Below are 27981 nucleotides of genomic sequence, written 5' to 3'. Positions count from 1 at the left end.
CAGAGTCCGGATAACATCTGCTAAAAATTTACATTTGTGAATGCTTTGTTGTGAAAGTGTTTAAAACGGTGCCAGTCTGATGGGCTTCCCCGGCTGAGCCTCCCAAAGTCTTTTCCCAGGGTTTCTTCCTCATTTTCACTGAGTTGGTTGTAATGTCTCGTTCTTTGAAAAGATGCTTTTGAATTTTGATTAAGATTGAAATGAAGAGGTGGCATTTTAGTCTTACGTAGACTTATGTATTCGTACAGTAACATTCTAAACTGTGTTCTGTTCAGAACTGATTTAGAAATGACATCAAATCTCTTTTTAGTTCCTGAGTTTTATTTAAAATATTTACAGTGATTTTCTGAAAACTTACTGTAATTTTAATCAATAAAAGTTTGCCTAGACAAAATGTATTTGAAAAACAAGTTTAAAAAAAAGTTTAGAAAGGATTGAAGTTTGAGGGCTTATTGGATGAATTGGTGGAAGTATAGATAGCTGGATAGAAATAACATTTTTATTATTATTTTTTACTTTTTATTATGGATAGAATTCATACATTTATTTTCTGATATTTTTACTTTCGATTAGTGGATGAAATGATTGATGGAATGTAATTCATACGCTTGTTCTGATATTTTTGTTTAATGAGTGGATAGTTGGATGGATATATGGATATATCATATTTAAGTAACTTTTCAAATTCAAAATTGAATTTAACCGGATTGATATTAAAAATAAATAAAAATTCAATTTGTCTGTTTTTATGTGAGTTAAGTTGGCATGGAACCAGACTGAAGGGAACGCTGGTCAAGAAGTGTCTCTTTCCTATGCTGCATTGCAGCAAAGCTTAGAGAGCAGAGTGTTATGAAAATTTTAGTCATAGCTGATCCCTGATTAAAGGAAAGAGAGGAAGACAGCACTCATTTATCAGTATTCATCTCACCCTCACATGCAGTCACAAGAAAGGGCTATTTGATCACTTTGTATCATCCATCACACTGAGAGAGCAATGTTACCCCGTTACATCAAGATGAACAAAGTACACGCATCTCCTTTTTTGTGGTCTCCTGACACTGACTTCCTGCCATCCTCAGGGGTGTCTAAAGATGCCCTTTCTTGTGGCCGCATCAGTTTTTCAGCGGTTGGCATGTAATCCGCTGAAAATGTTTCATCATCTGGATGATAATCTGATGCATTAACATTCAAATCACACTACACTAGATCCTTAAACTGTGCAGCAGAACCTACATGTCCATGGAGCATTCATTAACTTTGCATTTAGAGTACAAGCTTGCTAGAAAAAAGAAAACCAACATTTGCGTCTTTCTACAGAATCTAATGGTGTAGTCATTCATCCCCTCAAATAACTCCAGCTAGTATTTTGTTACATCAAAAAAGCCCAACACTTGAGGATTTTTGTACAGTAATTGTTTTTTTTTGTTTTTGTTTTTTTCAGTGTAAAATTAGAACCATTGAAGGGATAGTTCACCCCCAGATTTTGTCATCATTTATGCATTGGCTCTTTTATTTCACAAATTTGTCCCCCACCATGTAATAATGAAAGTCATACAGTTTTAGAACAACAGGACTGAGAGTAGATGAAGACAATTATCTTTTTTGGGTGAACTATTCCTTAAATTTATGATCATTGTTATGCATCCCTAGATGTTTTGCCAGTGCCTGACTTATTTTCATTTACTGATTTAGCGATTTATGTTTATTCATAGAAAATACAGATCTTTATTATATTATTATAATTAGTGATGCACCGATCAGGATTTTTCATGATCAATTTCGATACCATTTTACAAGCAAACTGTCCGATTCTGACAATGTTTTTTTAGCAACAAACAAAAAAGTATACATAAGATATTAATTTATTTCAATAGCCATAAGCCAGTTTGTCCTGTTAAACCATAACCATCGGAAATGAACGGCTGCAACTGTGAAGTAAATTCAATACAAGTGACCTCAGCATTCAGCTTTTTTAAATTGGGTTGAAACTTCCTAAAACTGGTCTTAAAAGAAAAGATTAAATGTATAGCATTAATCGCATAGTTATTAGTGAACACATTCAACTGGTCAATCAATGATGTTATTTAATCAACACACAGCATTCGTTTTCATTTTTAAATTTGGTGTAAAGAAAAAAGGTAAGACTAAATAAAACCAAAGTATGCTATAAATAAATCATTTCAAAATGTTAAATCGAATAATGTTTAGTGCAACACGTTAAACGAAGATGCTACGGCAGGTGCTTTTATTAAGTCTATGTATTAAAGATGCAATAAAAGTCGTACTGTACAGAACTGACGTTTACTTCTGGCTTTTCAAAAGTGCATGCAAAAAGAAAAGGAAAAAAATAAAAGTAAAGAGAAATTTCTGCTTTGTCACAAGTCAGTCTGGTTCGTTTCTCATCCAGCATGTGAAAAGCTGCACTAAATGACAGTTCACTGTCTGTGCCTACATATACATTTCTTTAAGTGTTTCTCATTAACTAGTATGTGTTATGGCATTGTTCTCTAGCTCGGCAGAGATTTTAGATGCATGACATTTACAGTTCAGGTGATTTGGTTAAAAAAGTTTTATGGTACAAGATGAACAAAGACAGCAGATCGCTATTTTTCCTGAGGGCTGACTTGACTGCGATTTAAATACTTTTAATTGAGTTGCTAGTAGCTTCCTCAACAGCGCCTGAGACATTACACCTGGTCAAGTGAGTAAATTGTCTCCTGAATTTTGTCTTCTGAGTTTCTACTGAATATTTTAATCCAAAATGAAGCCATCACTGGCCAAATGGCCCATGGTGCCTCACTGATTGACAGCGTTACAGCACACCCAAGGTCAGAGGATACAGCCACATCTTCTTCCATTGGATTTCTTGACCTTTCTTGGTCTCGTCCTGTACAGTGCAGTGGTGTAACAGGGCAGATGGGTAGTAGACAATTAAAAACCTGTTCAGAAAGGTGGCCTGGGGCAGGGCCAGAGGGAGGGACTTTTAACAAGGACCTTTAAACACTGTGGTTTCAAGGCAGCCAAAGCACCAAATGGGAGTAAATATTGGCTTTGGTGAGTAAATAAATTTGCTAGTTTGGCAGGAACTATGAGGAACTGCAACACTGCATAACTTAGGTTAATATTTTAATTTTAGACTTTTATCCAGAATACATAAATTAGTTTTCTATGTGGTCTCTTGAGTGAAATAGTTATAAATAAAATATATGTAGAACAAAAATAAAAAAATGCTGCTTTTTTTTTTTTTGGTTTTTGTTTTTTTTGGACCGGTAAATTGTGCCACAAATATGTGAAGAAAGTTTTGTGAAGAAAATTGCTTAATTATTTTGTTGTTGTTCAAAAATATACAGTTTAAATATAAATGTTAAAAAAAAGGAATTACAACACAATCTTCCGACGTTTAATACATATTTTTTACTCGTATATTTAGTTTTTGGGGGGTTTTTTACCATAGGGAGATGTAATTTTGGATCGTGCAGGCAGTGCTTTTGACTGATTTTACACATTCTTGACCATATCCTGGACCACAAAATCTATGCAGGCAGGTATTGACTTTATAGAGCGAAGACACAGTGATTTAATGAGTGTACAGTTGTTGATGTGCAAGTAATGTTCGATATGTTAATCTAAACCTCGCTGTGCCTAAAATCCATTATGAGTCTCATGCTCTGCTTGGCTTGAGAAAACAATCAGAGCCACAGAAGAAGAAAAAACCTTTTCTCTGAGTCCAGCAATGATGAGTTAGTTTGCATGGAGATTAGGTGGGTTTCACTCCAGAGATTATGAGTTACGAAGCATGGAGATATTAAAACATGTCTTGTCTTGTAACGTGCAGACACTCCTCTGTGGTGCCAATGGAGATGTAATTACTAACCCTATTTGGTTACATCCCAGACATTCTATTGCCAATAAACCACCTATGCCAGGAATAAAATAATTGCTTGGCTGCAGTGTCCGTGATTGGCTGGAGGAGCAGGTTTTGGTTCATGTCAAGCTAGCATGCAATATCGCATACTTTTAAGACATCCTGTCTCCGTGTGAATTTAAATAATTTCATTTAAAGCTCTTTTAATTGAGCTCTTTTTTTGACTTTTTTGATGTTTATGTCAATTTTCTTTAGTTAGCTGCTCAAGTAATGTCTGTGCAAGTACTTTTTAGTCACTTCCTACTAGGGATGCACAATATTATCGGATTGATATCGGGAACGACCAGTATGGGCTTTAAATGTTAAAATCGGAATCGGCCCATTCGATGTGGAGTTCTAATACTTTAGGGGGCTCTGTTGACCCACTTTTATTTAGCTGTGTTTCTGATAATAAAGTATTTGAAGTTATGACATGAGTATGTTTTGATTTAAAGGTCAGAAGCTATAGCTAACATGAAAAGAAAAATACAAATATGACAGTTGTAAACTAAATAATATACATGTATGTGTATCTATATATATGTGTGTGTGTATATCGGAAAAAATCCAATGTTGTGCATCCGTACTTCCTACTATTCTTCATAGAGTGATTTTACCCAACACTGTTTTCAACAAAATATAATTCATACTTAATTTTTAAAATCTTTTTTTTTTTTTTTTTTTTTTTTCATTTATACCACAACAACATTTTGGGGCCTGAAAATGCAATCTTGTCAAAATGTAAGCAGCACCTTTATCTGCATAAACTGGAAAATTAGTAAATAACAATGTTACGCGAATTAGTATTTGCATGGAGTTCCTTGCACAAAGTGACAACACCATCTACCAGTCTGACGTGGAGACCAGTGTTGCAATTTAACTATTTTTTTCAAAAGTTAGAGACAAATAAAGAATCTTCTTGGACAAACCTTATCTAAGTTCTCATCTGCCCACTGATCTATTTTTATCATCTTTTATATAGTGAAGTTGCCATTATGATGTCATCTAGTGATATTTAGCTTCCAGTTTTAGCTGCTTTCAACTGAAAGCAGTTGGCATCACTGCTGTAGACACTGTTTTAAAGGTGTCATCGGATGCCAATGTTCCACAAGTTGATATGATCCTTACTAAAAAATCTGTAACAGTTTAGTTAAAATTTCTCAATGGTAGTGTTTTTACTTTGTCTCAAACAGTTCTGTCAACAGCAAGACATTTTATTGCATGTCACTTTAATACAAATGAATATTTAAAACTAGCATTTTAAATGAGCATTTTGACAACTCATCAGACTTTTATTTTGAAAAAGTTTTGCCGTTTTCGTTCAGTTCTGTTTAATACTGATAAAAGTCTAATAATCAGATAGAACTCTTAAACAAAGGAATTAAAATGTATACAAAAAAGTATAATTATTGCTTTAATGTTAATTAGAAATGTAAAAGCAAACATTATAATCATATTATAAGGTATTCTATAGTCTTTGGTCGAATCTAGTTGAGATTTTGTAAAGTGTGCCTGTGTATCCACAATCAACATATTTGCCACAGAATTTTGAGTGCCCTGTGTGTTATAGTATTTACTTTTTTTTTTTTTTTTTTTTTTTATTACAATTTTAAATAATGTTTGTTAAATGTATATTTGTGAAAAATACTTAAAATATAATACATTTATATTTTAATCCATTTTCAAATGATTTTTCCTTTCTTAAATATTAATTCTAATTTTTGACATAGGCTTTATTTGGACATAGGCTGCACTGCTTTTCAAGATGCCCTGTTTTTGGCAACGTCCTTTAAAAAAAAAAAACCTTATCGCTCGACCACTAAACCTTACACTCTCTTCTTCTGTAGGTGAAGCATCAGAGAAAAAGGAAATGTTTTAACGAGATAAAAAAAAAACAAAAAAAAACTGAAATGTGTTTTGGCAGAGTGTATACACGACGACCCAATAATGATAAAGATTCATACAGTTTGAACAACGTTTAAAAGTGCGTGTCGCCTTATTAGTTGTATTCACTGATTTATATGAACGGGAATCGTTCAAATTATCATCTGTACGTGAGAAATGCAGAGAATACCTCTTCCATTTTTAGTACATATAACTCTCTTTAATACCCTTAAATGGATAGTTCACCCATAATTAATCCATATGAATATGAGTGGTTTAATACAAGCATTTAAGATATAAGTTTTGGTTTACTGAACTTTCATTGGAGCAACATAAACTTCTTAGGTTTCCTTACAAATATCTTTTATTGTTTTTCGAAGATAGTGAATTGAGGGAACCGCATACTGAATTTGTGGGGCAAAATATCCATTAAAGGTTAGGGATTTCAACCCCTTTCTTAATTATTGAGTTTGATGCGAAACTTTTCCCACAGCATGTGCTTCAAGACAAGCCGTTGGAAATGTTGTGGTGAGGTGTGTTCATCGATTTGAAAAGCCCCAACCATATCTAGAGACCAGAACATCCTTACAGATGCAATTAGTATAGTGAGAAACCACCTAGCAACCACCCGAAACACCCTAGCAACTGCATGGAAGTGCCGTAGCACTGTACAAGCAAGTTTTGCATGCACAAGCACTGCTCACGTTTTCTCCCGAAAAGTTCAAATCTAGTTTGTTCTCGGCCTAAAGATTCCCAAACTCCTTATATAAAGATTTTACTAAGCATATGTCGAGCCGGTGATAAACTCTAGCGATGTTCTCGCCTATTTAATATGCTGTTATTTAATTTAAGCTGGTAAATGAGCAACCTTAGTGCAGGCACGAGGGAAATTGCGAACAAACAGAGAGGTATGTTTAACAATTTCTCTTTGCTTTTGATCTCCCCTTCTGGGAAAGAAAATGCTGTTGCAGGAAAATCGGGGAGAACTTTCAACGTGATGAGGCAACTTAATCTTTGTCGATTCCTCCAGCTGCATTGCACTTTCAGACGTGTGTGTACGCAAGCACATGCATGTCCTTGTTTGCACCTGTCCGAGGGCTACCTGGCTTCTTCACAACCTGCGTTAAGAAATATTATCTCCATAGTTGGTCCAATAACTTTCAAATGACTTTTAAGCAAATCCCTCCACCAGCCGCCCACCGTCGTTCTTTAATGAATTATTTTCCTCGTCTGTGTGCAGGGCCAGTCCCTCAAGTCTATTGATAGCTGATGGCAACGGAGATTTTCATTAAACCCTTATTAGCAATGACCCCACAATACATGTTGGGCAACTCTTCTTGGGGACTGTTCTGCTGACTCCAGGGATGGCTGAAGGCTTTTGGCACTCTCAGTCCAATTTATTGATGTCTAACGAGGCTGTTGAGCAACCCTGGCAGGGTTTTAAGTATTCGTTTTCTTCTGAAGCACTGAAGGTTATGTCAGATGTGGAACAGTGGAGTCTCTTGTTGATGGTGGATGCAAATCGATGCCTTAATGCATTCGGAGTAGTGCTTATACAGTATTTGTTGTTGCCTCTGATGTTCATTTCACTTGTTTTATTTATTATTATTTACAGCTGTACTAAAAACAAGGTGGTGTGATTTATGTGGCTACATCAGTGTTGTAAAATTTTTGATCATTTTATTAAAGCTTAACTAAAATGTCAAAAACTTGAGCAAAAATTTTACTTGTTGCCTTTAGGAAATTAAACTTATGCCTTTTAAAACTCATTTAAACCAATTTAAAATATTATACAAAGAGCTGGATAATATAGCTTTGTTTTTGTGACAAAAAAAATAATGTGTGTGTGTGTGTATGTGTGTGTGTATATATATATATATATATATATATATATATGTATATATATATATATATATATATATATATATATATATATATATATATATATATATATATATATATATATATACACACACACACACACAAGTATGTGTGTATTTGAGCTTTGAAAAACAAAATGTGTGTATATATAATTTATTTTTTCTTGTTTCAGGTATGTTGATGATGTCATATCTAGAATCGGACGGATGTTTCCAGATATGTCAATCGAGCTTTTCCGGCCAAACGGGACATCTGCAGTTCTGTTGGTGAGATTTGTGTCACACACATCACTTCAAGAGGGCCTTCTTTATATTCTAGTGATTTGTTTGTTACGGTCTGCTTAAGAATGACAAGTGGTTGTTGTAGGCACAATTTAAATGTCACTTCTTGAAAGTGTTCATTTTCTAGTAGTAACTATAAAATTTAGCAAAGCAATATTTGTGCATAGTAATGAACACAAGCTGTAGAAAATGCTAAATTTTTCCATTTCCAGTGGCATTAATGAAGCAGGAGAGCAAGAAAGTGCAGTCGTGTAGAAGGTTTTTCTGACTAATGGTGTCTAAGAGTTAATGGCGAAGGAGAGCTGCATGCCCTTGTACTCGAGGAGCAATCTCTCTGTTGACTTCCCTGTCAGTCTCCTTGTGAGTTGTCCCTGAAAACATCCCAGAGGGGCTGGGATTGTTGACTCTTTGAGGAGTTCGCTCCACACTTTCAAAGTTTTGGAGGGTGCATGCATGATAATGGAAGGCGGACAGAAGAGAGTGACCGTCTACTCCAGATAAACTCTACCTGAATGATTTACAGCAACCGTTTTAGCTGCATTAGGAGAAATTGCTATGATCTGTGCCGTTTCCACACCAACAACGACTGGTTCGTTTGAGTTTATTGTTTGTTTATGCTGATCATTAGTTGCATGTGGTGTTAAGGCAATTATGACTTTTGTATTTTTTAATTTTTGCAAATGTGGAAAGTTACTTGTTAGATTCCTTATCTTAGCAGTAATTGCGTATTAAATGTTTTTCAAGCTTTTAAAGATGCCTTTGGGTCTAACAAGACATTGGCATAATGCCAGGTTTGGATTGTTACGTTAATGATCACAGTGCATATAGTAAAAGCAAGGAAAACAAATTCCAGCTACAAGTCTTGCTTATTCAAACTTAAGCTAAATTAATTTTGTGTGTATGTATGTGTATGTGTATGTGTGTGTGTGTGTATATATATATATATATATATATATATATATATATATATATATATATATTCTTTATTTAATAATTTACTAAATTACTAAAACTAAATAGTTTTAACTAAAACTGTCAATACATATTAAAGTATTACAAAAACACATTATAGTTATTAATTTAGGTGCAATATTATTTGTCTTGTATGGTGTGGCAGAAATCACGTATTTATTCAAATTTGTCCAGTCTAACTGGGCCACACAGATCATTCCCCTTTGCTTCTGTCATCATTTACGTGTTGTTTACACATTTTTCTTCCTCTTTAGTCATGTCTCATCTCAGCTAGGGCACGACGCGAGCCAAGCTAGACTTCCTCAATAGAAAAGAAAATAGTTGTATGACACCCCTGACTGCAACATTATGTTGTCACAATGGGTCATTGGATATTTTTGCCAATGGTTCAGTGTATCACTGGTATTTTTCATGTCTCTTGGTAATGTATTCCCCTCCACCTAGATGGTGTTTTGCAGCCTTTTTGGGCTGAATTATCACATTCTGAGATGATGTCACTTGTCAGTTGGGTCATTCACACCACACACCATCCCCCTTACCTTTGAGACTTCCTCTGACACTTCTCTGCTGCCGTCATGTCTTTTGGCAACGCTGACTGAGAGGAAAGGGAGACTGAGGGATCTTGGCAGCGGTGCCAGGAAGACTACAAATGCCCCTTCCACAGCAGTGGGAGTTCAGTGGTTCACACCCACAGGGCATGCACTTCCAGATGGCCCAGTTGGCAGGCCAGAGTGATCTGTCACCGTGGGGCTAAATCGCTGCCAGGCCCTTCGTCGGACGCGCTTTTGTACGATGCGCAACAAAGCATTCAAAAAAAAAATGGCAGTTTGATTGACAGATTGTATATGTGTAAATAAAGATAATCCTTTTTGAATTTGATAGGGTTCTACAAAAGTAGACATTTGTCATTTAATTGATTTGTCTGTTTAAAAACTGTAGGTCCCATTTGTTTTGTCTTTTTTTTTTGTTTTGTTTTTTTACATAATCCAATTTATTTACAAAATCAGATATAATAAAATCATATATTGTCATTTTCAATTTTTTTTCAGTTGTGTTTTTAATTTTTCATATTTATTTACTTTCCATTGCATTTAATATCAAATTTCAATTTGTATTTTATTTTTTATATTTATTTAACATTAATTTACTTTACTTTGCATATTGCTATTTTATTTTATTTATTCACTTTTTTTTTTTTTGTTGTCCTTGTTGCTCACCAGTTGAGAACCACTATATTAGAGATGAGCTTATTTCCAATTTGTGTTCCTGTCCCTTTCCTGTAGATGTACAAATAGCAGTGAACGGAAGGGAGGGTTAGAAAACATCACAGTGTGGTACACATCTGCCTTTTATAACAAGAAGCAATCAAGCTTTCTCCACAGCAGTGCTGCATCTCTTTAAAATCAGTTTGTAAACAGGCCCGGCTGTGCAGAGTGCGATGGCATTAATTGGGGCACGGGATGGCTCTCTATGGGCAGATTCTGCCTAACAGCCTTGCCCTACCATAATTAGGGGATGTTAATTAGCATGGAAAATGCATCTTTCTCAGGCCCTCTCACTGCTTTCCTTGGACCTGTAATTCCATTAGCTTAACCTCGTAGCCTCTTCCATGACAGTTATTAACTGTATGCTAAAGCGTGACGTACAATATACTCTTTTTTTTTTTTTCAGAGCAGTGAAGAGATGCATTTTAGATCTCAAAACCGACTTTTAAAAGCGCTGTCACAAACTGGAGCTTGTCACTCCTGCAGCGGTCCGGATCAAAGCGAGTCATGAACGCGAAACGTCCCGCAGGGTTCTGCCTGAGTTACAGATGTGCAGTGTGTATGGAAATGAACGCGTGTATAGGCAGCTGCACAGAGATGCTTTTAACTGGCTTCACTAGAATATACAGTATGTTTGAAGCCTGTGAACGGCTGATAGTGATTTTTGAGCTCTAGATTCTAGAAAGGGCTCTCATGTCGCGCACATTCCCACTTCTGCATCACTGCATATTTACTGATCTGCTCACATTTTATATCTTGTATCTCTGGAGTCTTCTTTCTGATTGGTCAATTACAATGAAAAAAAAGCTAGATTTCTTTAAGTTGCTTTGGATTAATGCGTCCGCTAAATGACTAAATGTAATTTTTTATTTATTTTTTTTTATTATTGTCAGTACTGTTCAAAGACTTGGAGTTAGTAAGAATTTTTTCAGCTGAAATTAATTTAAATTAAAAACACTTTTTATTAAATTGATTGGCTGTGGAGACATTTGTAAAATTTGTAAAAACTCACAGTTGTAACTACAGTTACAGTTAATCTAAACTGCAGTTTGGTTTTTTTGATTGATTTTGAAAAATACTAGCTAATTAACACAATATAACGCATTACAGACCTGCTAACATTATTAAAAAGTTAAAAAAATATATATTTTTGGGAGGAAAAAATATTGCAACTAAAAAAAAAAGTGTGTGTGTGTGTGTGTAAAGACAGTCTGGAGTATTAATAAAAAACAAAGTGTTACTTTTAATTGTAATATTTCACAGAAGTCTTGCTATTTATTATTATTATTATTTTGATCAAATAAATGCAGATGCGGTTAGTATAAGACGCTTTAACAACATAAAAAAAACTCAAGACTTAAATTCTAGCGTAATAATAAAATTGTAATAGTAATATTTTAAAATAGAATCTTTATTTGTTCATTTATTTCATAGATGGTCTGATTAACAAGTGGAATAGTGTAAATCCAGACAGAATATGAAAAAAAATAAATAAAACAACAATATTTAGAGTACATTAAACATATAAGTCAGATCCAAATTTGAATCATCCGTATGAACGGCTCAGTGTGTCAGATTGCGTGCTGCTAGTCCACGTGACTCTCTCTGGCTACTTCCCTTCTTGTTCCCTTGCCTTCTCTTTCCACCTTGACTGAATAATTGTGGACTGGTTGGTCAGCTCAAAGGTTCACACTGGAGCGGAGTCAAACAATTTTTTTGTTAATTGAATTCTAAAGTGACCTTGTTCTGCTATTGATCTACATTAAAAATATTTCTCCCGCCTCAAGGTCGCTGCCGTGGCAGTCGGAAGCCCGGGGGCGGATGGGCGTGAGGCAGCGGTATTCCTGAACGACCTTTGAGTGTGGCATTGTGCTGATGAGGACAGAAGCGGCGTGAGGTGGAGAGGTCAGAGCGGGGTGGAAGAGGCTATTGGAAAACACCCCTCTTTGCACTCAGGGGTGTTATGGTGTGTCAGCTTGTTCCTCGTGTTTTTTTGATGGTACAGTAAGCTGCTCTGAAAGCTAATGAGGTGGACACTCTTTGAGACCTCAGCTGTGGCGTTCAGGTTTCCAAGATTGTCAAAATAACGCAATTTGTGCACCTCAAAATCGCTCCAACTGACATTTTTCCCTAAAAACAGCTCCCCCCGGTGCTATTTAGAGCGCAGCGACAGCCCTGTTAGGTGTAAGATGAGATGCCACCTTCACATCTGCCGTTAACGTGCGTTTTCAGCGATGTAATCAGTTGTATCGTTTTTGACAACACTGATGGTGTTCAGAGACTGAGTCAGATCACATTGGTCTGAATCGTTATCGGATTTGCTAATTGTGTTCCAGCTTATCTTTTTATTTTTATTCAGCACTTGCTATGTGAAAAAGACCACATGCGATTCTCCCTTAGGATCTGGACATCCGTTTTAATGAACAATATCCCATGAGTTATTCTGCTGGACTACACTCGGAATCTCTTATTTATCTCCCCAAATCCTCCCTCGCTTCTCTCTCCTGGTCTAATTTTGCAGAAGCACCTTAAAACTTTATATATTTGAGAACACACAGTGTGCGCACACATTTTTTTATTATTTGTTTTTACACACACACACATATATATATATATATATATATATATATATATATATATATATATATATATATATATATATACACATACACACATTTCAGTTGGCACTTAGTTTAGCATTTTTTTATTAAATTTTTAATTAATTTAATAAATATATTTTATTTTAAATATATATATTATTTTATTTATAAAAATCTATATTTTATTTTAAACTTCGCCATATGAATATTTTACATTTTAAAAATATTTTAATTAAGAAAAATATACATATTTTATTTTATTTTGTGTTCCTTTTTTACTTTGGTTTCTTTGTAGTTTTATTAGTTTAGTTTTTAAAAATTCATTCATATTTATTGACTTATATTACCTCTGTTATGTATAACCAGTAACTGAGGTCCATATAGATGCATAGATATATATGAGGTAGAACTAGTAATAATTTTTCTCATTTTTATTTATATATATATATTGGTCTATTTTGATTATTTCTTGATTTTCTTTTCATTTTATTAGGTTTCTTATTTGTTTTGGTTTTGTTTGAATTTATTTCTAATTATGCACAATAATGTGCCATTGGATGCAAAGCTAAAGATCCAGATTGAATGCAGCCGTGCCTTCGAAAGAAGCTGAAAAGCATACAGTAGAGCTGTTCGGCCGAACATGAAACTTATTTTAGTCTGAAGCAAAATGAATGAGGATCCATTTTTCTCAAAGGAAAGGTCATGGGGAGCAGGACGCTTGGCCACGTTCTCGCCTGGCTTCTTTCCTTCCTTGTTCGCAGCTGATTTGAGATCTCACTTGTTGCTTAGAAACTGTTTCTTTTTTGTCCAATCTCTCAGTTTTTGCCACTTTCCCCTCCCTCTCCGCAGCCCACTCTCACTCCAAATAAAAAATACCATCTGCCGCCATTGCGATCCAGTCGGTCGGAGATGCACTTAAGATCAGCTAATGAACCTTTCCAGGACGCCCTGACGTTTACCACACTCAAAGTCAACTTCTTTTCTTTCTAGTATTTATGTTCCTCTGGCCCTAAGCCAGAAACGTACTTTCCCAGCTTATAGCCGAAAGCGCGCCTAGAAATAGCTATTGACGCTTACTAACTGGCTTCGCACCTAGAATTACGGCGAGGGATTTGGCATTTTTTTTGGTTTCTGTATATTATGAGAAATTGCTTGAGTCACACCGGCGAGCTACTATTCGCAAATTCTCTTGTGCTGAAAGTTCAAATTTGAAGTTATGGCTTTTTGAGGTTGTTTTTCATTTGATATGTCTTGCGTCGGTGATTCACACATCAGTGGTGTGTTTTTAGGAAGCTGGGATGTATTAACCTCGCTGTGGAAGTGCGGTTTCATTCGGAAGCCTTTGATCAACTCCTGAAATCCTGCTTTAAGGGATCATGGTTTTTGGGGGAGTTCTGCTTCTCTGTGCAGAACAAAATACTTTAACATAAATTATTGTTTTCAGTTGTGTGTTTAAAAAAAAAAAAAAAAAAAAAAATGTATGCATGTAGTGATGTTTCTACATGATGAATCAATGAATGACAGGTAATAGGAACACAATATATCCGCATATGTGTCCTGTCCACAGTCTCTATAAATCTTTTAAAAATCATTTTGCGGTGAAACCAGAAAAAAAGAAAAATATACTCAGCATGTGGGAAAAAATGCGTGTGAAGTTCTGTGCCTCCACCGGCTGGTGATCAGTTGTGGTTTTATTACTGCAGCACTCAGCAGGACTCTTGTGAAAGGAGAAGAAAGACCAGAAGGCAAACTCACTCTAGGAGAATCTCACATTTTTTTGTTTAAAATTGTTATTGAGTTTTATTTCATATTTCAGTCATTTATTCTACTTTTAAATATTTAAGTAATTATTTTAAATATTTTAATGAATATTTAATTATTCTACTTCTGTTTTCTGTTTAGTTTTTTTAGTTTAATGTTATTTATTAATTTGCTTAATTTTTACATTTATATTATTTTTATTTACTCTGCTTTACTCTTGTTTTGTTTTTTTTTTGTGTGTGTTTTCTTCACTTTGAATTCACTTTATTTTCGTTTGTTTATAATTAGCTTGTTCTCTATTGTACGATAAATGTATTTAATATAGGAATGTAAGTACATACACGTACATACTTCAAATACTTGCTTTCTTCACTAAATCCTTGTTTTTAAGGCAGCCATTATAAGTGAACAAAAATAAACTGCTTTGGTTTTTGGGCATCCACCCTCCAAGTTGCCTTTCTGGCAAGAAAAATAATATTTCAATTTACATTTGGGAGAACTATGACTTTAAAGGCTGTCAGGGGTAATGGATTCAGGCTGTGAGTGCTGGTGTCGGCTGCCAGCACCAAGCGGCTCCGGGCAGAGGCCAGGCGTTCAGCTACTCTGACAGACATGAATTTAATAAGCAAACCATAAAGCGGGAAAAACATGTGTTGTGAGGCTCACGGAGTACGGACGTGTCTGAATGGGTAGTTCTGCTGGATCTTGACATGATTGATCATGTCTACAGAGTTTCTTTTCCCCCTACTGTTGAGATTTGAAGGTTTTGTGTGTGTGTGTGCGTGTGTGAGTGTGTGTGAGTGAACTTGTCAGTGTACCGTACGCTAGATATCTGTACACTCTTGTTTGCTTGATGTCAAATGATCGCAGGAGAATCGTGTAGGGATATTTTAGAAAAATAATTTCGGTTTCAAACCTTTTTGACTTCCTTTCTTCTGTTGGACACATTTTCCTGTATTCCCAGTATATTACTCTTTCTTTGTCTAAAAATGTAAGTGCTTTATTTTGAGGGTTTTTTTTTTTTTTTGTACCCATCCACATTTTCCTGGATGAGGAGGTCTTGCCAGACTTTTCTGGTTTCTGTTATTTCTAGTCAAGGCAAAGATTTTCTGATAACAGCACAGTATTTTAACACATTATTTTATTAGGGGAATTGTTTTCTCATGTCAACGTTTTACATAAAATGCAATGCATACAGTACCAGACAAAGACAGACTTGGCGTTGCACAATACAAGTGCTTTAAAGGAATAGTTTTTTTTTTTAACAGAAAGCTGTTACTTTGGCAGCCAATAACAGTGCAGCATAACCGTGCACAAATTTATATATTTAACTACACTGAAAATGTTTGTTTAATAATTCAGTCAGTTTGTTCTGTCCCACTTTAACTTTGAAGAACAGAACAGAATCCAAAAGTTAGAATCATCGGTTACTCTGGAAAAAGATGGATAGAATAGACTAAATAAGTGCCATGGTATTACCACAGTTACATGCACAAATTTAGATTGTACCTTACATGTATATTGGATTTATTCTTATCTTTGCTTTATAATGCTTAGAAATAATGCATTAATGATTATGTGGTAGAAAATAAAAAGAATGCCATAGTATACTTCATAGTACCGTAGTGAAGGATCTTAGATGCATTTGCTGGTTCACTCACTATTTGAAATGCCTGATAGTTGGACTTTTGACCAGATGTCAAGCTAAAAAAAAAAAAGAACGGTAAACATCAAGCAATGGATGCTTATGCCCTCATCACAAGCTGATTCAAACTAATTGTACCCAAATTTTACCCTGTGTGCTCTTAACCACAACCCCTCTAAAATGATTAAAAAATACTATTTTTCGCAGGCGCTGTGTGACATATTAATGCATATACTGCGGCCATGTTACCGCAGCAACGTTCCTTAATTATTACGGCGGAATGAGTACAGTACCCAGCCATATCAGCCTAGTAAACCACAACTTTTAGTTTTCCATCTGTCTTAGTGCACAATGTAACTATAGAAGAGTCAAGTTTTAAATAGCAAAATATGATTTTATATTTTTAAACGAGATGCTTCTGGTCTAATCGGGATCAATGACCTATGCTAAGCTATGCTAAAAGTTCTATCTCCAGAGACCGCCTGAATGGAGACAAAAATGGTCAAACTCGTTTTTTGGGTTTTTTTTAACTACTTCAAGCATCATATTTTAATCCTATTTTTAAAAAATGGAGAGTTCCTCGCTCTCATGTCATTCCAAACCCATTAGACCTTTATTCATCTTTGAAGCACATATTAAGATTTTTTTGATGCATTCCAAGACCTCTCTGACCCTTCCATAGACATGAAGGATCCTAACGTGGTAAAGAGGTCCATGTGACCTCAAGGGTTCATCGTCATTTTACAAAGCTGCAAGATGTTTTGCGGCTAAATAAAATGAAAATGTAAAAAAAATTATTTAACAAAACATTGAATGAATGATGTCACATGGATTATTTTAACGCTGTCTTACCTTTCTTGAATCTTGACCGTGCTAGGAAATGACTTAAACTTGGAAATACGAAAAAATAAAATAACATTACTTTAGTAGTTTATAAATAATGGTAAAATATCACTGTAAAATAAATTAGGTTGAAACTTATTTACTTGAAGTGCTTTTTATCTATCCATTTGGAGAGCTAATTTACATACTGTAATGAAGTCTGAGAAAGTGCATCTCCATTTCTCGTAGTGAGACCCAATCTTCTGTAAAAGTTTTCCAATTACCAGGTGTGGGAATCTATGGCAGTGACATCTCCTTCAACGGATATGCTTCGTGTTTACAATCAGCTCTTTCACCCAAACAACAAATAATTTCCTATTCATATATTTATTCATGTATGCATAGAACCTCACTAGACTCTTTGGCTGGACTTCAGTGACATGTTTGCTTTTCTTCATCGACTCCCAGACAATCCATCCGTTGTAATGCTCATGCAATCTCATTTGAATTCATTTTTTTTCCCACAATAGTACATTCAGCTCTGCCTCACTAAAATCCCTTTATATAATAGCGGCCCCCTCCATATTGCATTATTGGTTTGGCATTTATAAAAACTGATCTCTGAGGAACAGAAAACTCTCCCCTGAATCTCAAATGAACTGATATTTCATTTCTTCTGATTCTTGGTTTCTTTTTATGTCCAACTTTGTCACCTGGGTGTTATTTTAGCTGAACTTTATCACGCTGGTCCACCGTTGTCCGTCTTTTTTCATACCACCGGAGTGTGTTCCCCTTCACAGTCAGCGGTGGGGTCAAATCTAGGGACCACAAAAAGAACCGTCACCACCCTGCTAGCATTTAGACCTGGCCCAGGCTCACCCAGCATCCCTCACTGTGCCTGATACATAAATTATTCAGCAAGTGGGGCTCAGCCAAAACCCATTGCTGTTTTGTTCGCGGGACGGTGTTGATGTTTGAACAGCTTTGGCAAATATCGAGGGGTTGCTTCGGAGATCCTCACCCCTCCGTTCCTGTAAATGTTGTACTGTATCTGTCTTTCTGAGGTGTGCGTAGCGGGAAACTTAAGTGAATGTGAGGATTTAAGAATATTGTACTGGGATTTCATCCTTTGCCTTAGATTAAACCCAATTTAAGCCAAAAGACTCAAGCGAAACCCCTCCTGACAGCAGATGGTTTCAGGCTGGAGTGTGAACTTTTTTTTTTTTTTTTTTTTTGGCATGAAGGAAAAAAGTAATTCTCGGAAGAGAGGGGTTTTGCGCTGTATGTTTTAGTAATTGAGAAAAATTGGCCAAACCAGCTGTTTCTAATGTGCAATTAATCTCTAAAATGAATATATTTTGGTTGAATAAATATTAATTGCAACCACCTTTATGTTCCAAATGATAATTGGTGTTAAAATTTATTTTAAATTGGTGGTCGTATTAAAACTTTTTACCATGACTGCCATTTATTTTTGCATGTTTTGTGTATTTTATGCATATGATCAGATGCTTTTTTCTTTTTTTTTGACTGTATGTCATTTCTATCACAAGGGCTTTCTTTGATTTTTGCTACAGATAGTTTTATTAAAAGTGAGTAAAGACCATACTTAAGACTGATTTAAAAGTGTGTGTGTATATATTATTTATATGAATAAATATTTGACAAATTCAAGAGTGTTGTAATTTTATCAGATAACCCGATTTTTGTGAATGAAAAAAGTTGAAGAAAATAAAGAAACGCTCAAATATCATCCACTCATCCTGTCTTCTGTTGTTTTATTCTTTTCCAGGTCACCCTGGGGAAGGTTTTGAAAGCCATCGTGGTAATGAGGAGCCTTTTTATTGACCGCACGATTGTCAGAGGCTATCATGAGAACGTATACTCGGAGGACGGAAAGGTAAAACATTTCATTTACGTTGCTTGTTCAAATCTAGTTTAAAACTCAACCGCTCAACCTTAAAATTTATCTGGAGTACTTCTGGCTTAGGTAAGGATGTGAAATCCCTAGAATTTTAGCTATTGATAAAAGTCTCTGCGTGGCTGTTGAATAATTCACACGATGTGTTCGGCTCTCTCTTGAACATGAAAAGCATGTACGTATGCGATACCCTCTATCCTCACGTCCCCCGTGTCAGGTTGAGCCGCGTCCTCTCATTCATTCTGAAGCGATCTGTACGTCTCTGCGAAAGCAGCAGCGTTTGAACACTCTTTGGTGACACTAATATGAGGTGGCCATCAAAGCGGCGGAGAGGCTTGATCACAGTTAATTATGGCAGCGAATGTGAATCTTCTGAACTGCTTGCCAGGCCGGTGCTTTGTGCTGAGCGCCGCTGGGCCTCTGCGTCCAAACGTGTGTGGTGAGCAATTGCATATTAACCTCTGCTGCTTCATGAGAAAGCTCAAACTGACAGTCGCAGCAAAGTACGCACCAGGAAACCAGCAGTGCGGCCTAAACCGCTCTCATTATGGCGGTAAAAACGCATTAGTTAATTGCTGCATGCGGATATGTTTGGGATGGAGTGCTTATGTACGGTTTACTGTATGCTGCGATTTTATAGTGCATACTGGTTATTTTTGTAAAAATGAAACCGTTTGCTATAACATTTCAAACAGTAGAATGATATGCCAGTATGTTGTTTTAAATGTATTATTTTTTAAATTAAAAAGTTAATTAATGCAATTGAAAATGAAACCCAATTAAATTCAACTTAAAATACACCGTCTGATTAAGTTTTGATGGTCTGATTTAGAAATGAGTCAAAAAAGATTCTAGCGTTGTAGTTAAAGTTTTAAATTCAGTCTTTAAATATGTAAATCTGTCGTGAAAATATTATTGAATTTTTTGTGTTTTGATCATCTAAATGCATGTAATAGTCATAAACAATATGAAATATTCATTGTGAATGTGTAAGTGTCTGTATGTGTGTGTGTATATATATATATACACAAGTAATAATAGGTAAAGTATTGTTTTATTTATGACAAGAGACAGCTTTAAATAAACACAGTAGAGAACAGAAACAAGGTTGAGTTTAAATATCTGCTCATCTTCTGGAAGGAAACTCAAAAACAGGTTAACAAACAGTAATTCATTCTTGTTCATTATTGATTTAAAATGATGGAGCTTTAAAATGAGATGAGCTCTTTCTGGATGTTAAAAATACATGCTGCTTATTTAAAATTAAACCTTGGGTTGAGCAGATATCAATCAGATGATATAAACCGCAAGAAACGTATCTTGATGAATTCTGCCCAAGCTTAAACTGAGACGTTTCATCTTGCCCTAGCCATTGTTCCAGGCGTGGCGTTTAATCATAAATAAATAAATAATATTTCTGCCCAAGCTTTGCGTTCTGTTGAGTTTCATCCCAGTGTACATTTATTTTACTTTATTTTATTTTACAGTATGAAATGCAGCGGAAAACTCCTGCCCTTGAATCAACCTCGTAGGTCTTCTTGGGACTGTGCAGGGTGTCAGTTCAGGGCAGAATATCGACAGGCTTTTGTCTTTAAACCCCCTCTCTGGTCCTTACAATTCAAACGATGCCACATGGCTTACCATAACCACATGCAAGAGGCCCAACAGAGCCCGCCTGAACCTCCAAACACACAAAAAAAAGGGAGAGGAAGGGGTAGGAGAAGGGAAACTATGCTATCAAAGTAGGGCTTCAAAGACTATCTCAGACATCTCTTGGGTAATTTGCGATCCGGCATTCTTTTTACTTCAAAGGGCAGCAGTGTATGGAGGTGGGTTTGAGGACAGAGGGGAGATGGAGTCTGATTTCTCTGATAAATGCTGACACCAAGGCCTGTTTGATATTAGAATCAGAGAACATTTTGATTTGTTGTCGTCTTTGAAAACTCTTCTGATGACCTTTGCTTAACGGGTTGATTAGTGATGGGTTTTTTCAACCCCAAACAATAGTCTGGACATCAGACGCACGGCTAGTCATAACTGACCTTTAAACTGTCAAATGAAGTGGAAATGTTTTCTAAGTCCTGCAGATGTTTTGGGGTTTTTTTAATGTGTGCTTAATATATGCCTATATATTAATTTAATTTATGGAAATTTATGATAATAAATTATAAAATTATACACCGTCTACTGAGATTTGAACCTTTGGACTCTTTTGCAATACCCTATCTAGGGTGTTTTGGAGCACTAATAGAATTTAGACCAAAATGGAGTAATGACGTTGGGTTACAGAAAATGAAAAATAAAGTTAAATAAAACCGAGACAAAACAAAAAGCAGACCACCCCTGCACTCCATCTTCTCACATGTGGCAATTCCAAGAAATATAGAACATCTTGCACATTTTTTTGTTTTTTTTTTTAAGTGGCAAAAATACAAAGACGTGTTCTTGAGTGAAAATCCACGGAGATCAACAAATGCTAAAACACTTTCAAAACCACTCAAGGATCACAGTCTTTGTTAGATGCAGGTGAAACAAACTCATCCACAGCTGCAAAGAAAACTGCATACAGGAAAAACAAAATACATGAGTACTTAATGAACGGGATGTCAGAAATTATTAAAGCAGGACTGATTGTTTAGGTCTTTTTTTTTTTTTTTCTTTTAAAATTTAAAGCAAAATAATATGAAAAGATATATGTTGAAGCAAATCCTTCAAGGAGATGAAGCACCTCAAAAGCAAGTCAGCAAATGGTAAATAATTCCAATTCATTATAGATTTAAGATTAAAAATTAAATGAGCTCATTCTGGATGTTAAAAATGTAAACTGCTTATTTAAAATTAAACTTTGGGTTGAGCAGGAATCAATCAGAAGACTCTTACACAAACAGACAGAAATCTTCCAGATGAATTATAGCATCTTTTTGTTAGTCATATATATATATATATATATATATATATATATATATATATATATATATATATATATATATATATATATATATATATATATATATATATGCATTTTATTTAATTTTATTGAAAAAAGAAACAGTTCAGTGTGAGAATCTAAGTAATTTTTATTAACATATTACCATACACACAAGTACCTCTACCATGATACTTTTTATCATGTTTTCTTTTTCCTTTATCGAGCTAAACAACTCTTCAATTTAAAAAGAGAGTGTAGAGTGTTCAGGAGTATCCAGGTGAAACACATTAACTAAAAGGTTAAATGGATTCTTGGGATGTAGCTATAAGAGTTTAAGAGGGGTTGCGATTAAGGGCACACAGGGTAAAATTTGGGTACTACACCGTTATTTTGAATCCATTTGTGACCAGGGCATAAGCATCCATTGCTTGATGTTTACTCTTACCTTTATTTTTCTTTTCTTAGCTTGACATCTGGTCAAAGTCCAACTATCAGGCATTTCAAAAGGTGAGTAAACCTCAAAACTCCGTTGAATCAGCAGAGCGTGTCTTTCTCATTACCCATAGGCCACAGCATACGTTGGGAAATATAGAAACAGTAATTAAATGATCCTGTGGTTGTCTTTCAGATTGAATTTGAGCCATGCGATAAATAAATAAATACATTTAAATCGCGTATCTGTAAAATTCTAATGAGATCTCTCTTCTCAATGACGGTCGCATTTCTTGCCACCTCTCCACTGCCAATCCTTGCCTTTCATACCTCAGACATCATTTGTCCCCGTGTTTTTTGATTTCATTTCATTCAGAGCCACTTCGCCCTCATTTGACAGCCCCCTAAACATCTGGGCTCCAGTCGTCTTCTCTCCACCCTCCCCGAATCTCATTAGGCTGGAATTAGAGAGCAGTCAGCCTCTGGGGCAGATGAAACTACATAGTCTTGCTAATGCTGATGCACCTTTCAAAGAGAGAGAGAGGGGGAGAGAAACTTGCTTTCCTTTCAAAGGAGAGAGAATGTGTATGACGAGCCGCCTGAAACTTAAAGCGCGAGGTTGCGAAAAAACCGCCTCGCATTGTAACTGAGCTTCTCGCATCTGCACGGGCTGATCAAAGCGCAGACCTGTTTATTTCTTTATTTCTCTGGCTGCGAACGCTAACTCGAACCCGGGCTGCCTCAAACTGGAGGGACGGGTCGCCTCTCATCTTTCCCTCCCAGCTGTCACTTCTGTATTCCCGTTTTTCGTGCTCGCTTAATTAATCGTTCTATACTCTTTACATGTTCCCGCTGTCCCAATAGTTTTCACACTGATGTTTTTGTGATTTCTTTTTTTTTTTTTTTTTGGTGAAGCATCTTTTAGTTTTTTTTTTTTTTTTTTTGCACTTCTGTAGTAACTGCTTGAGAGTTTCTTTTCCCATGATGCATCACTATCGAGAGGTATTAACTGGACTGTTTCCCATAAGGGCTTTGGTCAGCATTGGCTTTCTAATGAAACGATGACGGGAGATTGAAGTGGTTCGCTTTTTAGTCCCATTCTATAATTACATTAGTGATGGAAGATGGGATTTTAGGGAAAGTAATAAGGTTATGGTGTTCTTCTGCAAAATTGGACTTAGGAGTTAATCTGAGTGTAGGTAGATTGATCTGCAAATGGATTTTAATTAGGATTTCTTCAAATGTGTGCCCATGCATGCGAAAAAAGAAATAAAAAATCCATAAAGAATTGAACCGAATATTTTTTTGTTGTTGCATTCTACAACTAAGCACATAAATTGTATTAATACTTTTAAAATAATTTTATTCATTATAATTGTGTTATTTTATAATTGGTAATATTGGTAATTTTCTGTCATGTGCTAAGTTTATGGGCATTTCCCAAAACACAATGAAATGTGAAATATGGATAAATACATTTTTCTATAACATTTAAGATGTACTATATGGTAGTATATTTATGCTGCATTTTATTGTAGAATTTTTTTCTTTTATCATCACTTCAAGTTGCTACTTCAAGTCATTTTTACTTAACTTTTTTTGTATTACTGTATTAATAATCTGAGTCACCATTAAGAATGAGAAATTTCTTTAATAAAAAGAGATTTACTCAAATTCATAAAGTATTTATACTTTTAAGATTTACTCTTAAATATTATACTCTCTCTGTATATGTCACTGTAGTTTTAGTTACATTTTTTGCCCTCAAAATCCAATTAGAATGTTACCCAGGGTGTTTTGCGCCAAAAACAGTTATCGAATAGTTCACATAACCATTTTCTACCACCAATTATGGGCCATAAATGTCCATTATGACCAGAAATGTATTGTTGTTTGGTTGCTAAATGTGGGCGGTCATATGTTAATGTACTTGTTGTACACATTGCATTATATTTCTCAGTGATCTTTATGTTCTCTCAGGTCACTGATCATGCAACCACGGCGCTCCTGCATTACCAGCTCCCCCAGATGCCTGATGTTGTAGTTCGCTCCTTCATGGTGGGTATAGTACATTGCTTTTAAACTTCTAATGAACTTGTGCTAGAATTATTACATGCAGTTATTACTTTTAGCCTTTGGCTGGGTAACGTGAGGTTGTTGTAAGAATGCATGCAAGACCATCCTTACAAAATATATTCCTGCAGTTCAACTGGTAGAGGAAGGCAATAACAACATCAAGGTCATGGGTTCGATTCCCAGGGAACACGTACTGAAAATCGATAGCTTGAGTGCACTGTAAATACTGTTGCTTTGAATAAAAGCCTCTACCAGATGTATAAAATGGCGTAAAATGTATTAAAACCTCAACAGACTATTCTTTGGAATAAAAACAAAGTGTTGGTTTTTTGTTCGAAATCTTTAATAACTGAACAAGTTAACCTTATCGTGGCTTGTATATATGTGATTTTAAGCGTTGAGTCTGGTCTGTCTTTAAATAGTCTGCTGACCTCTGCTATACGCTTTGAAAAGGAGGAGAGATTGATTCCTTCTCCGTAAGATCAATGCAGAGCTATTCTGATCATGGCTGGAATCGTGGGCTTTCTCCGTGCACTGATTTAAACCGTACATATGATGGGCTTCGCTCCAAGGCCGTCCCCGGGACAACTTATTTAGAACCTGAAAAAAATCCAAATAACAGTTTCAAGGTCCTCTTAGCTTTTTCTTTAAAAAAAAATCCAGTTATTGTGGTTCCGGTATAGGTTGAATGACAGATGGATGGGTATATAGGTAAGTAGGTAGTTAGGTAGACGGGGTGGTGCTGGACTCTTGTGTGTGCCAATTGGAGTATGAATAACAGGAAGTCAGTGGAGGCAGGTTTGGGCCGGCAGATGAATTAGGAAAGACAATGCGTCCTGACAGGTGCAGGTAAACCCCGACTGTGTTGAGCGGCCCAGTGAAGACGGGTTAGAGAGGAGAGCAGACATACTCCTCCTGCTGTTAATCAATGTCGAGTTGTGACTGCTGCGAGAGACCACAGACCCTCATGCTGCTCTCACACGTCCCATGCCAGTGCAATGAGGCCAGCCAGTTCGGGGTGAGGGTGTCCGCCACAGTTTTACTGCAGTCTTATACTTTACTTCATTTTGGTCGGAATGTGTGTTTTTCGAGCCACTTCAGATTCATTCGAACTCTTAAAAAAATAGTTAACCCAAAAATGAAAATTACCCCATAATTTACTCACCTCCAAGCAATTCTAGGTGTATACAACTTTCTTCTTTCAGACGAGCTTTGTAGTGCTGGTGGATAGTGGCCATTGTTTTGAAGCCCTGTAAATAGCATCCATCGTAAAACTGACCTGTACACCTCCGGGGGGTTTACACGTGTTTTCTGAAACAGATCAGTGGGTTTTTATAACAAACGTATTTCTATTTTTAAAATTACAAATCAAATAACTGACTTCCTGCAGCAGCTGTATGCGTGTTCGTGAGAGTATTCATGTTTATGGAGCTTTAAAATAATGGCCACTGTCCACCTGCATTGCCAAGCTTGAAAGAACAAGACTGTGGCACACAGACTGTGTTCATCTGAAAGAAGAAAGTTATGTACACATAGGATGACTTGAAGGTGATTAAATTATGGAGTAATTAAAATTTTTGGGTGAACTGTTCCTTTGAAAGTTAATCCAGTTTTTTGTCACATCAGGAGTGCTGTTTAGTTTTTAAAGGTTTTATTCAATTAAATTTTCAAATTTTCTGTTATTGTATTTGTGTTTTTCTTTTGAGCAGACCTGGTTGAGGAGCTACATCAAGCTCTTCCAGACCCCGTGTCAACGCTGTGGCAAGTACCTGCAGGAGGGCCTTCCTCCAACATGGAGGGACTTCCGAACTCTGGAGGCCTTCCATGACACCTGCAGGCAGTGACGCTGTCCCGGATCACACAGTATTCCATGGCTTGGCTTGAACAACTCCAAGATTCTGTTTCTAGCTCTGTGTTTTTGCAAAAATCTGTGTTGCGGACAGTTAATCATGAGGACATTTTACAGCCTATTGATTTCCACAGCTTTGCTACATCCTCTTTTAGAAGAACATTATTCTCCGGATAGATCTCATATAATGTTTTTTTTTTTTTTTTTTTTTTATCACATTTGAAAGGAGAAAATGTAAAATGCTTATGGATTTCAGAATGTAAATATCTAGAATGTTGCCTTTCACAAATAAGTCGTAATCTTTAATATTACGCTCTGTAGTTGGATGAAAATTGTCCATTTTTGACTTTTAAATAAACAGTTTTTCTTTTTCACATCTTGTCTTATTTATATATTTTATATATATACAAATATATATTTAAATATAAATATATATATAAATATTAATATATATATTTATAAATATAAATCTATAAATATATATATATATATATATATATATATATATATATATATATATATATATATATATATATATATAATTATATATATATAATTATATAAAATATATGTTTTTTTAATCTGAGTTTTTATGATGTTGAAATAGGTTAGGTAGATTTGCTGGTCTGCAAAAAAAAAAAATGCAAATGTCGGCAGATCTTTTCGTGCTTTTAAAATATGCTTGTGTAAACTTCAGAAACCAATACATAAAAAATGCAAAATGTACATAGTTCATGAAAAATACATTGCAAACTAGAGTACATTCTTATAAGTGTATGACCCTGAAATCGCAGTTGCTTTTTTATTTCTTCTTATGCAAGATTTAGACGAGTAATAAAGGCTCTCAATGAGTGTTTGCATGGGAACATTGGCTTTCATTTTCTAACCCCGCCTAGCATGCATTCACTTTCGCAGTGACACATTGTACATGCAAGTTTAAATTAATATTATTAATAACATGCTGGTCACCATAACTAAAGAAAACCAACTTTTTGGGGTTGTTTGTCATTGTAGTTTTAACTGTGCTGTATGTTACCATTTTACTTATTTCATGTTTGCAGTATGTTGCCACGTTGTTCATTTAAGCTTGTGAGGCTTGAATTTGATATTTATGGAACCATATAGATTCATTTGAACATCAACCATAATTTAATCGCATCAGCTGGAGCTACAGGGCTGACTGTGATCCTAATGTGCTAATGTACTCTGAGAGCTTGATATGCCTTTCAGCCTGGAAAAAAAAAACAGCCTAGTAGAATCTAAACAAAACTGTCTGGCAATTCATAAACACATGAAAACTGTTTAAAACATTTTATGCTATTTAAGATTTTATGCTTATCTTGTCATTTCCATCAGTGCTTTTATGCAAAATGGATAATACGTGGCTGAAAACACACAGCTACAGTGCATCTTATTTCTTAAGAAGTATAGCATTCTCAGAATCAAAAGCTGAAATTATCTCTAAGAACAAAGATTAAATGGAACGTGTGTGTTAAGCAGTTTGCTCTGAACTGATTGCGAATCTTTAACGCTTGAAGAGTATTAGTACAGCTCTGCTGGAGAGCACTGCAGTAACGTAAAGCATGTGGCTCGCGATGTTTCCGCTACGTTCGTTAAGTGTACTTCACTTCCCTTCCGTCTCGTGCACAGCTTTCACAGTAACACTACTGCCTGATTTTGCAGCATTTTAACAACTAAAATTAGCGGTGTTTCATTCATTTAAAAAATGGCGTTTAAATGAATCTAATGAGTCAGTGAT

The 27981-nt window shown here is 35.5% G+C and overlaps 1 protein-coding gene across 2 annotated transcripts in view; it reads left to right on the top strand.

The window, feature by feature from the left end:
- Positions 1–26594, top strand: part of med27 (mediator complex subunit 27) — a 46751-nt gene extending 20157 nt beyond the window's left edge. The window contains exons 4-8 of one of the 2 annotated variants that reach the window (XM_043247044.1): positions 7842–7935; positions 18808–18915; positions 22331–22372; positions 24278–24355; positions 26083–26594. In XM_043247044.1, coding sequence (XP_043102979.1) covers positions 7842–7935; positions 18808–18915; positions 22331–22372; positions 24278–24355; positions 26083–26217 — 457 coding nt within the window. In that variant the 3' untranslated portion in view covers positions 26218–26594. The remainder of the gene's footprint in view (positions 1–7841; positions 7936–18807; positions 18916–22330; positions 22373–24277; positions 24356–26082) is intronic. The other variant, XM_043247045.1, reaches the window with a different exon arrangement.
- Positions 26595–27981: the final 1387 nt, after the last annotated feature.

The sequence above is a fragment of the Puntigrus tetrazona genome, chromosome 8, assembly GCF_018831695.1.
Source record: "Puntigrus tetrazona isolate hp1 chromosome 8, ASM1883169v1, whole genome shotgun sequence".
NCBI lineage: Eukaryota > Metazoa > Chordata > Actinopteri > Cypriniformes > Cyprinidae > Puntigrus > Puntigrus tetrazona.
Note: the sequence above shows the minus strand (reverse complement) of the source record. Positions and strands in the feature narration are given on the sequence as shown.